Below are 17,161 nucleotides of genomic sequence, written 5' to 3' on the forward strand. Positions count from 1 at the left end.
AGTTGAAGATGTGGTCTCTCGGATTCCTGCTCTAGCTGCCCACTTTCATGCACTATAGCCTCTCCCTCTGGAATCATAAGGGAAAATTCATCTCTAAGTTGCTTTTGGTATTTTATCGCGGCAATAACTAATACACAAGCCAATACCTCTTTCTCAACTCTTAATTACTCTGCAACCCACTGAGACCTGGTTTCTGCCTCCACTCTTCCACTGAGTATCTCTGGCACTTCATTTGCTTTGCTGGATCAGCCTCTTTTACCCAAATTCTAAACAAAGGAATTCTAAACAAAGGAATCCCTCATAATTTGATTTGGGCATTCTCCTTTACCTTCTCTCCCTGGGTTCTTCATATCCACTTCTACTAGCTAGAATTAGCATCTAGATTGGGTTTGTGACACAGAAGCAAGAATAGAATTTGGATGTAAACAAAAGTAGATAAAAAACATAAATTTTGATTAGGCAGCAGTGGTGCATGCCTCTAATCCCAGCACTCAAGAGGCAGGGGCAGGTAGATCTCTTAGTTCAAGGCCAGCCTGGTCTACAGGGCAAGTTCCAGGATGTCCATGGCTACACAGAGAAACCCTGTCTCAAAAAAAAAACACACCAAGCAAACAAACAAACAGAATCCATAATTTTGTGAGTGGTTTTGTATGTGTATAGGTACATGCTTGTGGATACACAGTACAAGAATGTATGTGAAGGCCAGAGGGAAAACTTGATTTTCTTCAAGTGCTATCCACCTGGTTTATTGAAGCAGGCTCTCTCATTGGCCTGGAGCTCACCAATTAGGCTAGGCTGACTAGGCAGTAGACCTCTGAGATCTACTTGTCCCTACCTCTCCAACACTGGGATTATAAATCCACCATTCTCAGGATTTGTTTGCAGGGTGCTAGGGATCTAAGGTAGGTCTTCATGCTTACACTGCAAGCCACTTATTGAGACTTCTCTCCTCAGGCTGAAAAGGTTAACTTTTTATATTTAGTAATCTCTAGTGAACATTTAATATTTCTTCTAATTATTAATATAGATAACAAGCCAATACGTATGATTTTATCATTGATAGAAATCACAAATATTTTCATAAATCATGGTTGTTACTGATACATCAGAATATTATTGATACTTAGCATTATTTAAGCTTATAAGCATTATTAGATTCATCATCAGATCATTTAACAGATTAATAATTAAATGTGTTCTTACATAATAATATCTTTATTTGATAATTGTATCTCAGTGTAACTTCTTTTCTTTGTAATCTGATTCATTCCCCTTGATCCATTTAAAAATATTATGCCGAGAAAAGGTCATAGGATTCCCAGGCTTCCAATAGCATAAAGAGTGTTAGAAAGTTCTTTTCAGATGCTGATGACTTAACTGGCTCATGGACATCTGTATTTGAATACCTCATGGAACTCTGAAATAAAACTCCAGATTGATCTTAGCACCTCTTCCAATCTAATTTTCCCAAAATCTCATTCTCCTGTGTCCTCTATTTCATGAGAGGGATAAATAATCATCTAATTACCAACATCCAAATCCCAAGCTCTTCTGACTACTCTTTTACATCACTCCATCAGTAATTCAGAGGAAAAACATGAGGCTTCAACATTTTTTGTTGGTGTTTTGAGACAGGGTTTCTCTGTGGCTTTGGAACCTGTCCTGGAACTAGCTCTTGTAGACCAGGCTGGCCTCGAACTCACAGAGATCCATCTTCCTCTGTCTCCCGAGCTCTGGGATTAAAGGTGTGCACCACCACTGCTCAGCTTCAACATTTCTTAAACTTGCCCATTTTTCTTCATTGTCAACACCTCAATTTTGGTAACCATGTTCTCTTTTCTTCCTAAATAATCTCCCCACAAAGTGAGTTCCTTCCTAGACCATTTTTCCCATCACTATTAGAATGATAATTTTCCACATGAATATAGTCACTTTACATTATCATCCTGGTATACCCTACTTGGTATAAGTTCCTTGAGTATAAGAACTTGTACTTTGGAGATTTGTGGGTCTATATCATTATCTTTGTGTCAGGTATACAAAAATAATCTATAAATGGTGTTCATGTGAGCTCAAGTTCTCTAGAAAAGCTAAATCTATATTAAAATCCTATAGATTGTTTAACCTTGGCTAAATAGAGTCTTATGACTGTATATACATAGAATGTTATATGTGAAGAGCCAAATTTAATCATCTTTAACCTGTGTTTAATATTTTTGTTAATTACATTTATTTTTCGACAATTTCATACATGGTTAAAATGCATTCTGATTACTCTTATCCCCTGTGCTGGCTAGTTATTTGTTTGTATTTTTGTTAACTTGACACAAGCTAGAGTCATCTGAAAGGAGGGAGCCTCAGTTGAGAAAACGCCTCTATAAAATCAGGCTATAGGGAGTTTTCTTAATTAGTGATTATGGGGGAGGGCCAAGCCCATTGTGGGTGGTGCCACCCCTGGGCAGATGATCCCTGGATTCTATAAAGAAGCTAAACGAGCAAGACATAGAGAGCAAGCAAGTAAGCAGCACCACCTCCATGGCTGCTTCAGTTCCTGCCTTCAGGTTTGTTTTATTTTATTTTTCAGAAACTGGCTATGGAACAGTCTTCATACACTGCAATTATGTGTTGCTCTCACATAATTGCAATTATGTGACCAATAGCTGGGCAGGAAGAGATTGAGCGAGACAATCTGACACAGAAGGAATGCTAGGAGGAAGAAAGGTAGAGTGAGGAATTGCCAGCCAGACAGAAAATAAGCAAGGCATGCTAGAGAGGTAAAACCTTGAGTCTTGGGACAGCACATAGATTAATAGAAATGGATTAACTTAAGTTGTATGAGCTAGTTAGTAACAAACTGGAGCTATTTGCTGAGCATTTATAATTAATATTAAGACTCTGAGTGGTTATTCGAGATTCACTGCTAGCACAGGAAAATTCTGCCTACAGAGAATCAAGGTTCATCCTTCATGACTTTATTTATTGATTTGAGACTCATAGTAAGTAACCTTTTCTCAGCAATAACCTTGTGGATCTGATTCTTTCTTGGAAGGCCCTTTAACATATTTAGTATTTAAAGTTCTATTTACACTTCTACCTAAACCTACAATTACTTGTGTGTTAAATTCTTGTCTCCTAAGTTTAGCACATTTCTTTACAGTTTTTTTCATGTAATAGAATATTAGATGTTGTACATGTCTAGTGAAAACAATCTCTGAATGTGTTTTTCTCTGACAAAATAACAAATAGTTAACTAGGTATTAGTTTGTGATAATTTTAAAAAAATTCATTAGCTAACTTGATTTCCACTTTGGATGGCACTGACACAGAAAGTGTCTGGCATTTACCCATTAGTAAAGAAAGTGAGTTCCTATATTCGTTAAAGAAAGATAAGCTAATCATAATTGCAAAGGAAATATCATTTCAAATAAATTAGTTTTCATTTTTTGTAATATTTATTTTGCTTCAAGACTGCTAATTGCATTCAGGATAGTTACAAACCTTGCAACATAAAACATGTAAATTTAAATTATAATTTTCCCTTGCAATGTGAGAGAATATTTTAACATAGTAAAGAAATTGAGAAATGTAAAAATCATAAATTCTTGGTTGCACTAAGATTCAATAAGTAACAATAAGTCCCTATGCAAAGGCAGAAGAAATTCTAGCTTGGAACAACAGCCAGTTCTTGAGACATTCAACATATTCTACCAAAGAAAGATTGCTTTGCTGTTGCTGTTGTTTTCAAATATACTCAAGCACATGAGATCATTCTTTAGAGACTACTGTGAAATTAGACCTCTACCTGAAGATGAAGTACTTCAGGTGCTTCATCCTGCCTTCATGTTCTTGCCATGAATTTCTTCCCTAACTTTCCTTCATGATAGACTGTGATGTGGAACTTTAAGCTTCAATAAACCCTTTCTTTCACAAGCTACTTTTGGACATGGTATTTTAATATAGCAAAAGAATCCCTAACTAAGAAAACCTTTTTCTTATCTCTCTCCTCCAGACTAAAATGGATGTGTTGTTGTTGGAGAACGTTAGGAGTTGTTTGTGACAGGGCCTTACTGTGTAGTTCAGCTTGATCTCAAATGTATGAGCTTCCTGCCTTGCCTTCCAAATGCTGTGATTATAGTAATGCAACACCAAGCCTGACTCTTTAGTCCTTTTTGTCTATTCATGACTCCTTACCAGATGAGAAAATTTTACACAAATAAAGGTGTATACGTATATAAAACAAGTATATAGGTATATAAAACATGTATGTAAATTAAAAATTTACTACTAATAAATTATAATGAAATTGAAAATTTTTCTTGTTATACATAAAATACTTTATTCTGAGCCAAAGATGAAGAACCATGGCCCAAGAACCAGTATTCTAGTCATCCAGAGTGGAATGTTTTGCCATGCAGGCTACATGAACATTTATACTCACAAAGAAATACATAGATAGAAAGTAAAATATGGCATATTTTCTCTCAAATACATAATTTATATTTTAATTGTGTATGTGTGTGTTATATGTGTGTATGTAAGTATACTGATTGATTTTTGTCAAGTTCATAAAAACTTAGACATATCTGGGAACAGGGAATCTTAATTAAGAATATGCCCCTATAAGACTGACCCAGAGGTGAGTCTGTGGAGTATTTTCTTGATTAATGATTGGTGAGGGAGTGCTCTGCCTGCTGTGGGTGGTACCACCCTGGTCAGGTGGTCCTGGATGTTGTAAGAAAGCAGGCTGTGCAAGCCATGGTCAGAAAGGCACTACACAGCATTCTTCATGGCTTGTGCTTCATTCCTTGCGTTCAGGTTCTTGTCTTGGGTTTCTATCCTGACTTTCTTGGAAAATAGACTATGATGTGGAACAGTAAGGTCAAATAAATCCTTTCCTTCCCATGTTTCTTTTGGTTGTGTTTTTTATCACAACACTAGGAACCATAACTAAGACAGTAGAGCATGAAAATAGAAAAAAGTATTTCAGATGAGGGAAGAGATCTAAACAGAGGGGAGAAGATAGAACAAGAGAGAGTAATGGTCTTTATATATGACATGAAATCAGAAGGGACACTATACTTTAGGAGAAGCAGGGAACCAGGAAGAAGTGGGCAACAGCAATAGGAGAGACAGTAGGGGCAGCAAAGAAGGACGAATTAAATGAATAGGTTATATGAAAATGACATAAAGAAATCCATTACTTTTTATGCCAAAAATTAATTAACAAAAAGAAAAAAATGTTATAGATCAATATGGGTTCATCCGGTAGGTGTATTGCAGTATGGGCAGAGAAATCTATAGGATATAGCTATTGTCTTTTTTACATCTTTGGTATATTAGGCTTCTCTCGAGGAACAGAACTGATATCATGAATTCTTAGAATGAATTACCAGGCTATGGTCCAGCGAGTCTAACAATGACAGTCTACCAACTGAAGGACCAAGAACCCAGTAGTCGTTCAGTTCACAAGGCTGGATGTCTCAGCTGGTTTTCTGTATAAGCTGGAATCCTGAAAAAAATGGGCTCTAATGCCAGTGAAGGAGTGGACTTGTCAATGACAGCAAATAGGCAAAGAAAGCAAGCTTCCTTCTTTCATGTCCATTATATAGGCTCCTGGTAGAAGGTGCAGCCCACATTAAAAGTAGATTTTATGACCTCAAAAGAACTGGATTAGAAGTAGGTCTTTCCACTTCACATGATTTAATTAATTAAAAACAACCCTTCATAGGTATACCCAACTGCATGGGTTTTAGTTAATTCCACATGTAGTCAAGTTGACAACTAAGACTAGTGATCATTCTTGTTTTTAGGATTGGTGAGGCCTAGAGGTTTGTCAAGCTTAGCAACATATTTCGAGGGGGTTTAGAGAAGTCAACTGGATATAGATCAGATACAGAAGTAGACAGTAAATGTCTCTTAGAAGTGCTTCAAGATGACCCAAGGTAATGTTAACTCCTCCCCTGCAATATTCCATCTCTCTTAGTTCTACTCAACCAAGCTCAAAAAGTCTGAAGAATTAGTATAGATGTAGCTTCTTCAGAGATCTTCAATTTATAGTTCCATAATCTATTCTGTAGGACTACTAGGGTCCCAACTTCTGGACCCACCAAAGTGGCAGTCCTTCCTCTATAGCTGTGTCAGGTGAATAATCCACTCCCAAGATCCTTCCATGGAGAATCCAACTCACTATATATTTGGGAAGCCCCACCTCAAATCTTTTGCTGTGTATTTTCTGACTTGTTGAAAACAAGGTGATGATCACCTTGGTTATTCTTTGGATGGGAAATGTTCCCCTACTGTCTCACATTTTTGAAGCTTGGTTCCCAACTTCTGGTGGTGTTTGACAAGGTGTAGCTGCTGGTAGGTGGTGGTGTACGCCTTTAATTCCAGCACTCAGGAAGCAGAGGCTGGCAGATCTCTTTTGAGTTTGAAGCCAGTCTAGTATACAGAAAGAGTTTCTGGACAACCAGGACTATTACACAGAGAAACCCTATCTTTAAAAAACAAAAAGGAAACCACCCCCCTCAAATCAAGGAGAAGTTGTCGCACTTACAGGAAATGTAGTCTAGCTGCCAAAAATTGGTCACTGGGGAGCCGACTTTGAAAGTTATAGCTGATCCTGCTTCCTGGCTGGCTCATGTATCAAGTTCTCTCTGTCTCCTACTTGACTTAACATATCAAGTAGCTCCTTCAAGATCCCACTGCCATGAGACCAACTGCTTTAGCAGTCATGCCTTCCACACTATGATAGACAATATTCCTTGAGTCACAAACCAAAATATATCTCTCATTGTTCAAGTTGTTTCTGTCAGCTACTCTATTACAGCAATGAGGCTAGTAACGAACAGAGTCTGCCTTTTGAAAACAAAGAACACTGATGGTCTCTGAAACTCTTTCTGAATCATTCTTTGGTTTTGAAAAGTACAATATGTTTACAAACAAATAACTCTATGGTCCTGTCCTATAGAAATTCAATAGCCTTTCCTCGTTCTTTAGGTTCCATCTAACAGTTCTCCTGATGGGATAATCTGATTAAATCTGCTTCACAAGGTGGCCATGCTGGCAAGAGCCTTTAATCCCAATACTCAGGAGAGGCAGGCAGATCTCCTATGAGTTCAAAGCCAGCCTGGTCAATATAATGAGTTCCAGGACAGCCAGGAATATGAAGAGAGGCCCTGTCTCAAACAAAAAAAAAATTATCTTTCACAACTGTCTTGATTTCTTTTTTCTGTTACTTTGATAAAATATTCTAACAAAATCAATAGAAGGGAAAAAGAGTTACTTTGGCTCACAGTTCAAGGTTACAGTCTATCACAGCAGGGAAGTCAAAGCAGCAGGGATCTGAAGCAGGTGGCATACCACATCTACAGTCAGGAAACAGTGATAAAAGTATGCATGCTAGTTCTGCGGACACTTTCTCTATTCATATAGTCCAGGATCCATTGCCCAAGGAATGTTCTTGAGTACAATTAATGTATCCTCATCAATTAATAAAGCCAAAACTTACTTCCCCCAGGAATGCTCAAAGGCCCATCTCCGAGATGATTCTAGAACTTGTTGACAACTAACACTAATCATCACAACACCTGTCTTAGTTACTTTTCTTTTGCTCTGACAAAACACCATGACCAAGGCAACTAATAAAAGAAAGCATTCGCCTGGCGGTGGTGGCACACGCCTTTAATCCCAGCACTTGGGAGGCAGAGGCAGGCGGATCTCTGTGAGTTCAAGGCCAGTCTGGTTTACTGAGAAACACTTTCTGGGTGAGGGGAGGAACGTGCAATTTGGGATTCGTGGTTCTAGAAGGTTGGAGTCCATGACCATCAGAGTAGGGGGCATGGCAGCAGTCTGAATGGTAAAACAAACAAGCAGTAGCTAAGAGCTCACATCTGATCCACAAACCAAGGCAGACAGTAAGCAAGCTAATTCACTGGAAATGAGTGAAATCTTAAAGCCCACCCCATGACACAACTCCTCCAACAAGGCCTAACTCCCAATCCTTCCCAAACAGTTCCCCCAGCTGGGGCCCAAGTAGTCAACTAACTATGTGAGCCTAGTAGCCATTCTTATTCAAACCAGAACACTATCTGTGATTAACAATTCTTTTATCTGATAGATGATGGTGGTGTACACCTTTAATCCCAGCACTCAGGAGGGCGAGGCAGGCAGATCTCAAAGTCCCAGGACAGCCAGGGCTACAGGGAAAACACTGTCTTGAAAAAAAATCCTTTAATCTTTTTTTCAATTAGACAGAAGATTTGATTAAAATATGATTAAGAGTCACCTGAGGGGCTGGAGTGATGACTCCAAAAATAAAAAGCACTGGCTGCTTTTGTAGGGGATCTGGATTCAATTTGCAGTTAATAACCTGGCAGCTAATAACTGTTGCTCAAGTTCCCGGGGATCAGATTGTAGCATGGTTAATAAAAATCCAGAGACAGATATTGGGGTTCAACCTGGAGGTCAGAAAAGCAAAACAACCAGTCACTGCCTCTTCTCTCTACCTCAGTCTGATATGGCGATCCTGCCTCCAGGAATCTCAGAGTGAGACTGTGTCTGAGAGCTGTCTCTTTATATTCCTCTCTAGAGCTGGGATTAAAGACATGTACCACCACTGCCCAGCATCTATGGGGCTAACTAGTGTGATTACTGGGATTAAAGGTGTGTGTCACCAGTGCCTGGTCTGTAAGGCTGATCAGAGTGGCTGTTTCACTCTCTGACCAGGTAAGCTTTATTTATTAAAATACAAATGAAATATCACTACATCTGATGTCACTCCAGCTCCAGGGGATCTGACACCCTCTTCTTGTCTTTATGTGTACTACACAAATAAGGTGCACAGACACACATTCCTGGAGGTAAAATAAAGATATAAACATTTAAAAGTCACTTGAAAAGATCTGTGCATAGAGTTTTCTGCTTTTCCACAGTGAGATTATGCTGTCAGTGTCTGATGCAAAACTGTCGGTGATGTCACAAACCCCAAGACCAGCCTGAGGAGACACAGTGGTAACCTCAGACAAAGCATTTGGCCAAACCCTGGCCATGAAGGTTCATATATATTTCTTTTTCTTGTCCATTTGGACAATAAGTTGTTTAGATATAAACCACATTAATGGATCATCTACTGCCAGAACCACAGGTACGTGCCTAAACTTAATGTTCAAAATGTATTATCATATTATTAATGTATTATGTTATTAAGAATGCTGGATTAAGAAATACGCTCTTATAATGGTGTTACTGTTATGAGGGCTTTAAGAATTTGCAGTACAATAGTTGGGATTTTAAGTTCTATGTGGAAATTCAAAATCTAAAGAATACAGAGTTACAGTCTGCTCTGACTTCCCTTTAACACCCAGTCTGCCAACCAAACTAGACAGCCTTATGGGAATAAATATACCATAGGACTTAAGAAGCAGGGGTTTCTTTTGATTTGGGTTTAGTTGTTGGAGTTAGGTTCTTTCTGTGTTGTTCAGGCTCCTTTCAAGTACCTGACCTGAATAACCCTTCATTCTTGGCCTCCGAAGTGGCTGTTACTAATATACCATTGACTATGAGCATGATCTGTTGTTATCCTGTCCTAGTTCTTGCCACATACATAGTAACACTCAACTGTACTCACATATGCACAGCATATACTCAAATCTTAGTTACTGCAAAAACCACCCATTATTCAGAGGTAATGCAGATAATGATACAAATTAGTCACAGATACTACTCACATTTGACATTTATAGCCATGATGTATATGTGTTGCTTTTATTGGATAATGAATAAAGCTTTTGGGGCCAAATGCTTAGCAGAGTAAAGCCAGGTGGGACATCAGAACAGAGGTAGAGAGAATAGACAGAGTCAGGGAGTCACCATGTAGCTGCTGAAGGAGACAGGCACTGGATCCTTACCAGTCAACCACAGCCTTGTGCCAATACATAGATAAAGAAAAATGGGTTAATTCAAGATGCAAGAACTAGCAAGGAATACGACTAAGCTATTGGCCAAATAGTATAGTTTCTGTATGATTATTCGGGTCTGAGCAGTCAGAAAACGAAAAAGCAGTCTCCGGCTACAAAGCCAGGATGTGCTCATGGAAAGAAAATTACACTGGAAGGCTAAGTGGGTAAGGCAATTGCTGTACAAGTGTGATGACAAATTCTGAGCCCCAGAATACACATAAAACTGAACACAATGACAAGTTATCTATAATCCGAGTGTTCCTACAGTGGGATGTGAGATAGACAGGAGAATCTTCACAAACTCACGAATCAGCTAACCTGGTTTTCAGTGCAGTAATAAACAACCGAAGAGACCAGGAGCATAAATTCTAATCAATATTGATAATAAAACTTGGAATCAGCTATTGTTGGACCCTGGAGTCCAATTACTGAGGAGGAGTCACCCCAAGAAAACACTCTCACACCTCAGTTGATGCAAAAGCATGAGGATTTTAATTAATTCTGTTACAACAGGGTCTTTCAGCATTTGAGAAGCCAGAAAGACCCTGAAGAGCTGGTACAGGCTACTTTTAAAGCAAAGCCACAGAAACAAGCGGGGAAACTCAGGGCTTGTTCTTCAACTATTGGGATTGACTTATTCAAAGGGCTATTAGGATTGATTGGTCTGAGCCAGGACTGGAGGGTGGTTGCCAGATCAGGTGAGGTAAGATGAAACATTTGAGGGTTACTTTGACCTTTCTCAGAAACTGAGTCAAAACATCAGGAACTGAGCCAACATCTTAAGGGTTATCTTGCCCCAGTTTTAACAACTGAGTTCTATCTGGGGAACATTCATAAAGACTCAGGGAGAGAGAAAGTTTCCAACATTTCAGTACGTGTGTGGGTAATTGTTAGATTCCTGGTTCCCAGGGTTGGGGGGGAGAAGCACTAAGGCTGAGAGGCCTCAGAGTTGCCTTAAAGTTTTACATTCCCTCCTTTTATTTGGCCGAAAATCTCAATCCTGAGATTTTTAGAAATAGGTTGATAGAGGATACTTAGGTACCAATTTCCTGTCATCCTGGGACTAGGGAGAGTTAGGTTACACAGGTGTTGATATTGAGGGGTTGGAATCCCCAAAAATAGGCCTTTTTCTGACACTTTTGTCAAGGTTAACTTTTCTGTTCCCCCCAACTACAGGACATATGAGAGGTAATATTGTTGAAACTGCCAGATGAGACCATTTCCTCGTAATAGGGGGGGTGAACTGTGAAGGATCAGAGAAGCAGGGTAGCTGGCCACTAGAGAGTACTTACCTCTACCAATGCTCAGACCAAAAAGGCAATCCTGTCCACAGACTGCCTCCTCAGATTGCATCCTTAGACTGACTGCCTAGACTGCAACCTCAGAATGATTGCTGCTCAGACTGCTGCCTCGGACTGTTCCTCAGACTGATTGCTTTGGACTGCTCCTCAGACTGCACTGAGCTCCTATCTACTTCTGCCTTATATTCCTTTCTACACCCAGCCATATCACTCCTTTTGTATGTAGTGATATTTTGTTTGTAATCTAACAAATAAAGCTTGCCTGAAGATCCAAGTTTAGAGCTAAGCCACAAGAGGCCAGGCAGTGGTGGGACATACCTTTAATCTCAGGACTCTGGATCTCTGTTAGTTCAAGGCCACCCTGGGTGACACAAAATTGATCCATTCTAAAAGAGAAACAGAGCTCACACAAAGGTGATCCCAACACTTGGGATCACATACCTTTAATCCCAGCACTAGGGAGGTGGAGACAGGAGTGATGTGAATGGGCAGAGAGAGGAAGATAAGGCAGGAGGAGACAGAAGGTCAGTGCAGTTTGAGGAGCAGTCGGATGCGGAAGTCTGAGCAGCAGTCAATCTGAGGATGCAGTCTGAGGATGCAGTCTGAAGACCTTTTGGTCTTAGCATTGGTAGAGGTAAGAACTCTAGTGGCTGGCCACTCCGCTTCTCTGATCCTTCAGCTTTCACCCCCTGATAGCTGACTCCTAAGTTTTTATTATTAAGACCAATTAAAATTCATGCTACAGAGACCCTGTCTCAAACAAGGTAGAAGGTAGAAGACAGGGAATGACACCCAAGGTGTCCTCTGACCTCCACATGTACATTGAAACATTCACTTCTCCACACACAGACAAATCCATATGCAGATATATAAATAGATAGATAGATAGATAGATAGATAGATAGAGATTTCAAAAATAAGATAGTAAAAAAAAAAGATAGTGATTGAGGAAAATACCTAAAGTCCTCCAGTGACATTCACATGCACATGCATGGGGAAATCACATTTGCATACTTACATGCCCACATGTATTCACATACACACACACAAACACACACACAAGAAAATTATGAAGGAAAGTTTCTTAAACTTAAAAAGGAATCACTGAAGGACTGGAGAGATAGCTCAGTGGTTAAGAGCACTTGTTTCTCTTACAGAGGGCTGAGTTCAGTTCCTGGTACACTCATATGGTAGTTCACAAGCATTTGTCACAACAGTTTCAGAGTATCTGACAGTCTCTTCTAACCTCTTCCAGATTCCAGGCATACATGCATATGGTATACATAAATACATCCAAGCAAACACTCCAGCACATAGGCAAACACTCATAGACTTAAATATATTTTTCAAAAAATCATTGAGAAAGAAAGTTGACTTCCATGTACAGTGGCAAACCACTCTCAAAGTGGGGGGAAACTGGGTTACCTAGCACATTTGCTGATGATACAATCTATTTGCAGTTGGAAAAACTAATGACTCTACAGAATCAAAGATGGACGATTTTAGGAAACGCCTGCTGGGCTTCATAGTTGGAATAATGATCATAACCTTTACCTTTACCTGCTTTTGTTTACTGCATTATAACTGCATGATCGAGGAGGTTCCACCACCAGGAAGGTAAGTTTTACACATTTAAGAATGAAAAGTGTGTGTATGTGGGTGGGTGTGTGGGTGAAGTATTTGTGCACAGGTGTGTGAACACATGCAGAAACCAGAAGATGATGTCAGATGTGTTTTGCTCTATCGTTTTATGCCTTATTGTACTGATACAGGGTGTGTCACTAAACCTAAATATTGGCTTACAGGCAGGAAGCCCTAGCAATCTTCCCCAGCAACCTCTCTCTCACATGTGGGGTACAAGCATATGCTACCATACACAACTATTTACTTGAGTTTTAAGTGAAAGATCTATGAGAAAGAAAGGCAGGTATTTACTTCTATATGTATGAGTATTAGTCTGCATATACCAATGTGCATCATGTGCATGCAGTACCCGCAGGAGTCAAAAGATGGCATCAAATCCCTTGGAAATGGAGTTAAAGCTGCTTGGAGGCCACAGTGGGTCCTGTTAACTAAACCCAGTTTCTATGCAAGGACTGCAAATACTCTTAATCACTAACCCATGTCTCCAGCCCCAATAATACAGGCTTTTATATGGGGGAAAGTAAGTTCTTCCGAAGAACTCTCTGTTTTAAAGAGAGATAGCTCAGCAGTTAAGAGCACTGGCTGTTCTATTAGAAGTCCTGGATTTGATTCTCAGCACCTACACAGCAGCTCAAAACCTTCTGTAACTCCAGGTCTAGAGGATCATTGTCACCTTCTAGCCCCTACAGGCATCAAGCACAACCATGATGTAAAGACATACATGCAAGCAAAATACCCATATACATAAAATTAAATTATTATTTTTTAATTAAAAGAGTAAGAACTCACTCTCTGATTACAATCTGGGGTTACCATGGGACAGAAAATTGGGAAAAGGATGATTGAAATTTTTCCTTTAGCTAGGTATGGTGGCACACATGCTTTATCCCACCACTTGGGAGTCAGAGGTAGGTGGAAATCTATAAGTTTGAGGTCAGCCTGATCTACATAGTAAGTTCCAGGCCAGCCAAAGGATGTTAGGTGATTAATAAACATCTTTCATGCCTAGTCCCTTACTGGAGGTTGATAAAAGAAGGTAGTAATCTAACGAAGCAAGTTGCTTTTATTCTAGAAATTTGACGGCGTTAGCTTCCAAAATTGTCCCTGTTTAATCAAAATGTAGGAGTTTTACAAAATGTCATGACTATGAATAACATTTCCTGACTTTTGTTTCCATTATACCAGTGAAAAACAGAATAGTTTTTATTTTTGTATCTCTCACTTGACAGGGTCTGTATCCTCCTCAGAGAGGGCATGGGGAAGTCTTCAGTACAGTAAACTTTGGAAGAGGAAGAAGATGGAAGGGAGGGGTCCCTTTTCAATAGCCTCCAAAACGAATATTTGTTTACCTACCTAACACTGTGTCCTTAAGAGTTGAGCCCCAAACTCATTTACAAGATGAACATCAAGTTACTTTAAACATTTATGGATGAAATTAAGGGTATATAAAGGTTGAGGGTCCCCACTCTTACTGGCTGTAATGCATTGGTGATCAATCAAGGGAACCCAGGTAGATGGAGACAGATTGTTGCAGGATCACCTGAGTGTGAATGGACAAGGAGACTATGATGTTTGATGTGGTCTTAGTGCAGGTAACAACAGTTGATGTGAGTTAACGATTACAGTAGCTGCATCATCAAGTGGAGGGAATGGCCTTTCACCTTAGTCCTTCACCTTAGCTTCCAGCTCTTAAAGACTTCTGGCCACCAATTCCACAACATTCCCTGATTCTAAGAAGTGGTGGTATAAGTGACTTTCCTGGGGCTCAATCTACATCTGTGACATATTTTCTAAATTCTTCACTGTTCATTGTAAGGAGAGGCTTCCTTGATTAAGGCTAAAGCTGCTTTTGCCTGTGGGTATACACATGGGTGGTTAGAAAGCAGTTTGCAGCTATATCAGTTAAATTAACTGTCAGAAGTCCGTTCCTCCTGTGGGCATACCACCTCCTATACTTGAGTTGTTAGTCAAGCTTACTGGCCCCCTTTCCATCACCCAGACTGAGACTCTAGAATCCATTCAGAGAGCAGTTAGTTAGCACCACTACTCAAACAGTCAGGCTGTTATTGTTATTGTGGGTATATCTAGCTTTCCAAATGTTTTTTATACTCCTTTTATTCCAATTAATCCTCCTCCATCCCACACCTTCATCTCCCCAATTCCCCTTCTTTCTGCCTCCCTCTCTGTCTAAACATTTCCTCTCAGAATCCCTCTTTTTTTTATCTATGTTCTACTACCCTCCCCACAAGGTATACACACAGGCTGCACACACATACACACACACACACACACACACACACACACACACACACACACACTTGCTTTGCTTTTTTGTTTCCTAGTCTGCACAGGTACTCCACTAGATATAATGTACTAAAACTAGGATCCTCATATGAAAGAGAACTGGTGAAATTTGTCCTTTTTATCCTGAGTTACTCATGTACAAATTCACCCATTTCCCCTGAAATTTTCAATTTTATACCTAAGTTATGGCCTACTATACATACGTACCACATCTTTATTATTATTGACAATTTTGTGTCCTCCCATACTTGAACTAAAAGTTATCTAATGCCTTTGAAATATTAAAAATATTCTGTAAGAAAAATTATTTATGAATTCATATGTATAACGTGTGTTACAGCTGTCAGCACACTCTAATTGTTACTGTGTTTAACTTTTACTCTGGAAAAATCCATACCCTAAGCTAACATTATATTTTCTGACGTTAGCAATAGTACTTTTGTTTTAAAATATGACACCCAAAGTTTTCTGTGTTTTAGGCTCAACAAAGAAAATATGGAAGCTATATCATCCTGGGTATCTAAGGTATCAGCTTGTCAACCTGATATAATAACTGAGGATATTCTAGAAACGCAACCTCTGCTGTTAAATTCAGACCATATATCTGGGCCCTCATGTCAAGAAAATCTATCTATGCCAAACAATACAATAAAACCAGATGAGCCTTCAAATCTAGAAAAGCCATGCATACCATCCAACCCACAAAATTCAATGAAATGCACAAATACAGCTAAGTCAGCCATGCCATGCAGTGTAAAGAAGTCAAATAGAGAATTGAACCCAAAAAAGTCAACCAAGTCATCACATCCCCAAAGATTACATAAGTCATCTAGCCTAAATAAGCTATACAAGAAACACAGCCTTAAAAAATCGCGTAAGCTTGCCCATACCTGTAAATTAACTAGTCGAGTCCATTCATCCTACTCAGCGATGCAAATCACACCACCCTGGCTAACCATTGTGCAAATGTCAGCTTCTCTAACCACAAAGCCTTGCCTATCAGTCTCCAATAATCAACTTATGTCCATCAAACCATCTAGAAGGAGACCAAACCAGGCACGTGATCGCCGTGATCTAAAAAAGTCAGTGAGTACAGGAAAGGCTGTGTTACCCAGGAAGCATTCATCATTCACATTTTGCCAATATTATCATGAAAAATGTCTTATTTGTAATCCTGAATTTCTTCTGAATGATCTTGCGGGGCCAAGGAGGGAACGTGCTGGAAATCATTATGTTTCAAACACAATGAAGTCATTCCCCAAGTCCTTTTATGGAGCACAGTACAAGTACACTGAAAGAGGGTACAAGTACAAATGTTATCAAGACAACGAGACTGATGAGACTATGAAAACGTATGAGAGTGAAGACAGTGATACAGACATAGTCATTATTTGTGACAAAAGCCATGAAAATGACGGCATGGCTGAAAGCGTCTCAACTTACTAAGGACTTAAAACAATTGAATCTACATGCGGAATACTGGCATGTAATCACTGTCGATAATAGACATATGTTTTGAAGGCAATTAAATGCATGGCACAACAAATTATTGGTTGTTGTATTTATCACTGCATCTCATTGGCACAAGATTCATTTGGTGTATTTTTTATATGTGATCACTTAAATGGGAACCATACATGTACATATACATACAAATCTAGAAAGAAATTTTAAGGTGGATATCCTTAACTTCTCATTCCCCTGAGATAGAGCTCAATGAAAGGCCCAATTTGATATTATTTATAGAGGGTTTTTTCAGTGCTGAGGAGTAAACTGAGGGTATCACTTCTGCTAGTCAAGTAGTTCACATGAGCTTTGTATACCACTTGAAAATGTTTTTTAATTTTTAAATTAATTTTTTATTATTATTTTATGTGTGTGAGTGTTTTGTCTCCATATATTCCTGTGCATCACTTGTGAGCCTGGTGCCCAAGGAGGCCAGAAGAGAGATTCCCT

At 39.3% G+C, this 17,161-nt stretch overlaps 1 protein-coding gene across 1 annotated transcript in view; it reads left to right on the plus strand.

The window, feature by feature from the left end:
- CXHXorf66 (chromosome X CXorf66 homolog) overlaps window positions 1-16,770 on the plus strand; it is a 40,147-nt gene extending 23,377 nt beyond the window's left edge. The window contains exons 2-4 of the mRNA XM_085684419.2: window positions 8,931-9,142; window positions 12,718-12,874; window positions 15,685-16,770. Of these exons, the coding sequence (XP_085540545.1) occupies window positions 9,046-9,142; window positions 12,718-12,874; window positions 15,685-16,651 (1,221 nt within the window). The 5' untranslated portion in view covers window positions 8,931-9,045 and the 3' untranslated portion in view covers window positions 16,652-16,770. The remainder of the gene's footprint in view (window positions 1-8,930; window positions 9,143-12,717; window positions 12,875-15,684) is intronic.
- The last annotated feature ends 391 nt before the right edge of the window (window positions 16,771-17,161 follow it).

The sequence above is a fragment of the Myodes glareolus genome, chromosome X (assembly GCF_982192425.1).
Source record: "Myodes glareolus chromosome X, mMyoGla1.1, whole genome shotgun sequence".
NCBI lineage: Eukaryota > Metazoa > Chordata > Mammalia > Rodentia > Cricetidae > Myodes > Myodes glareolus.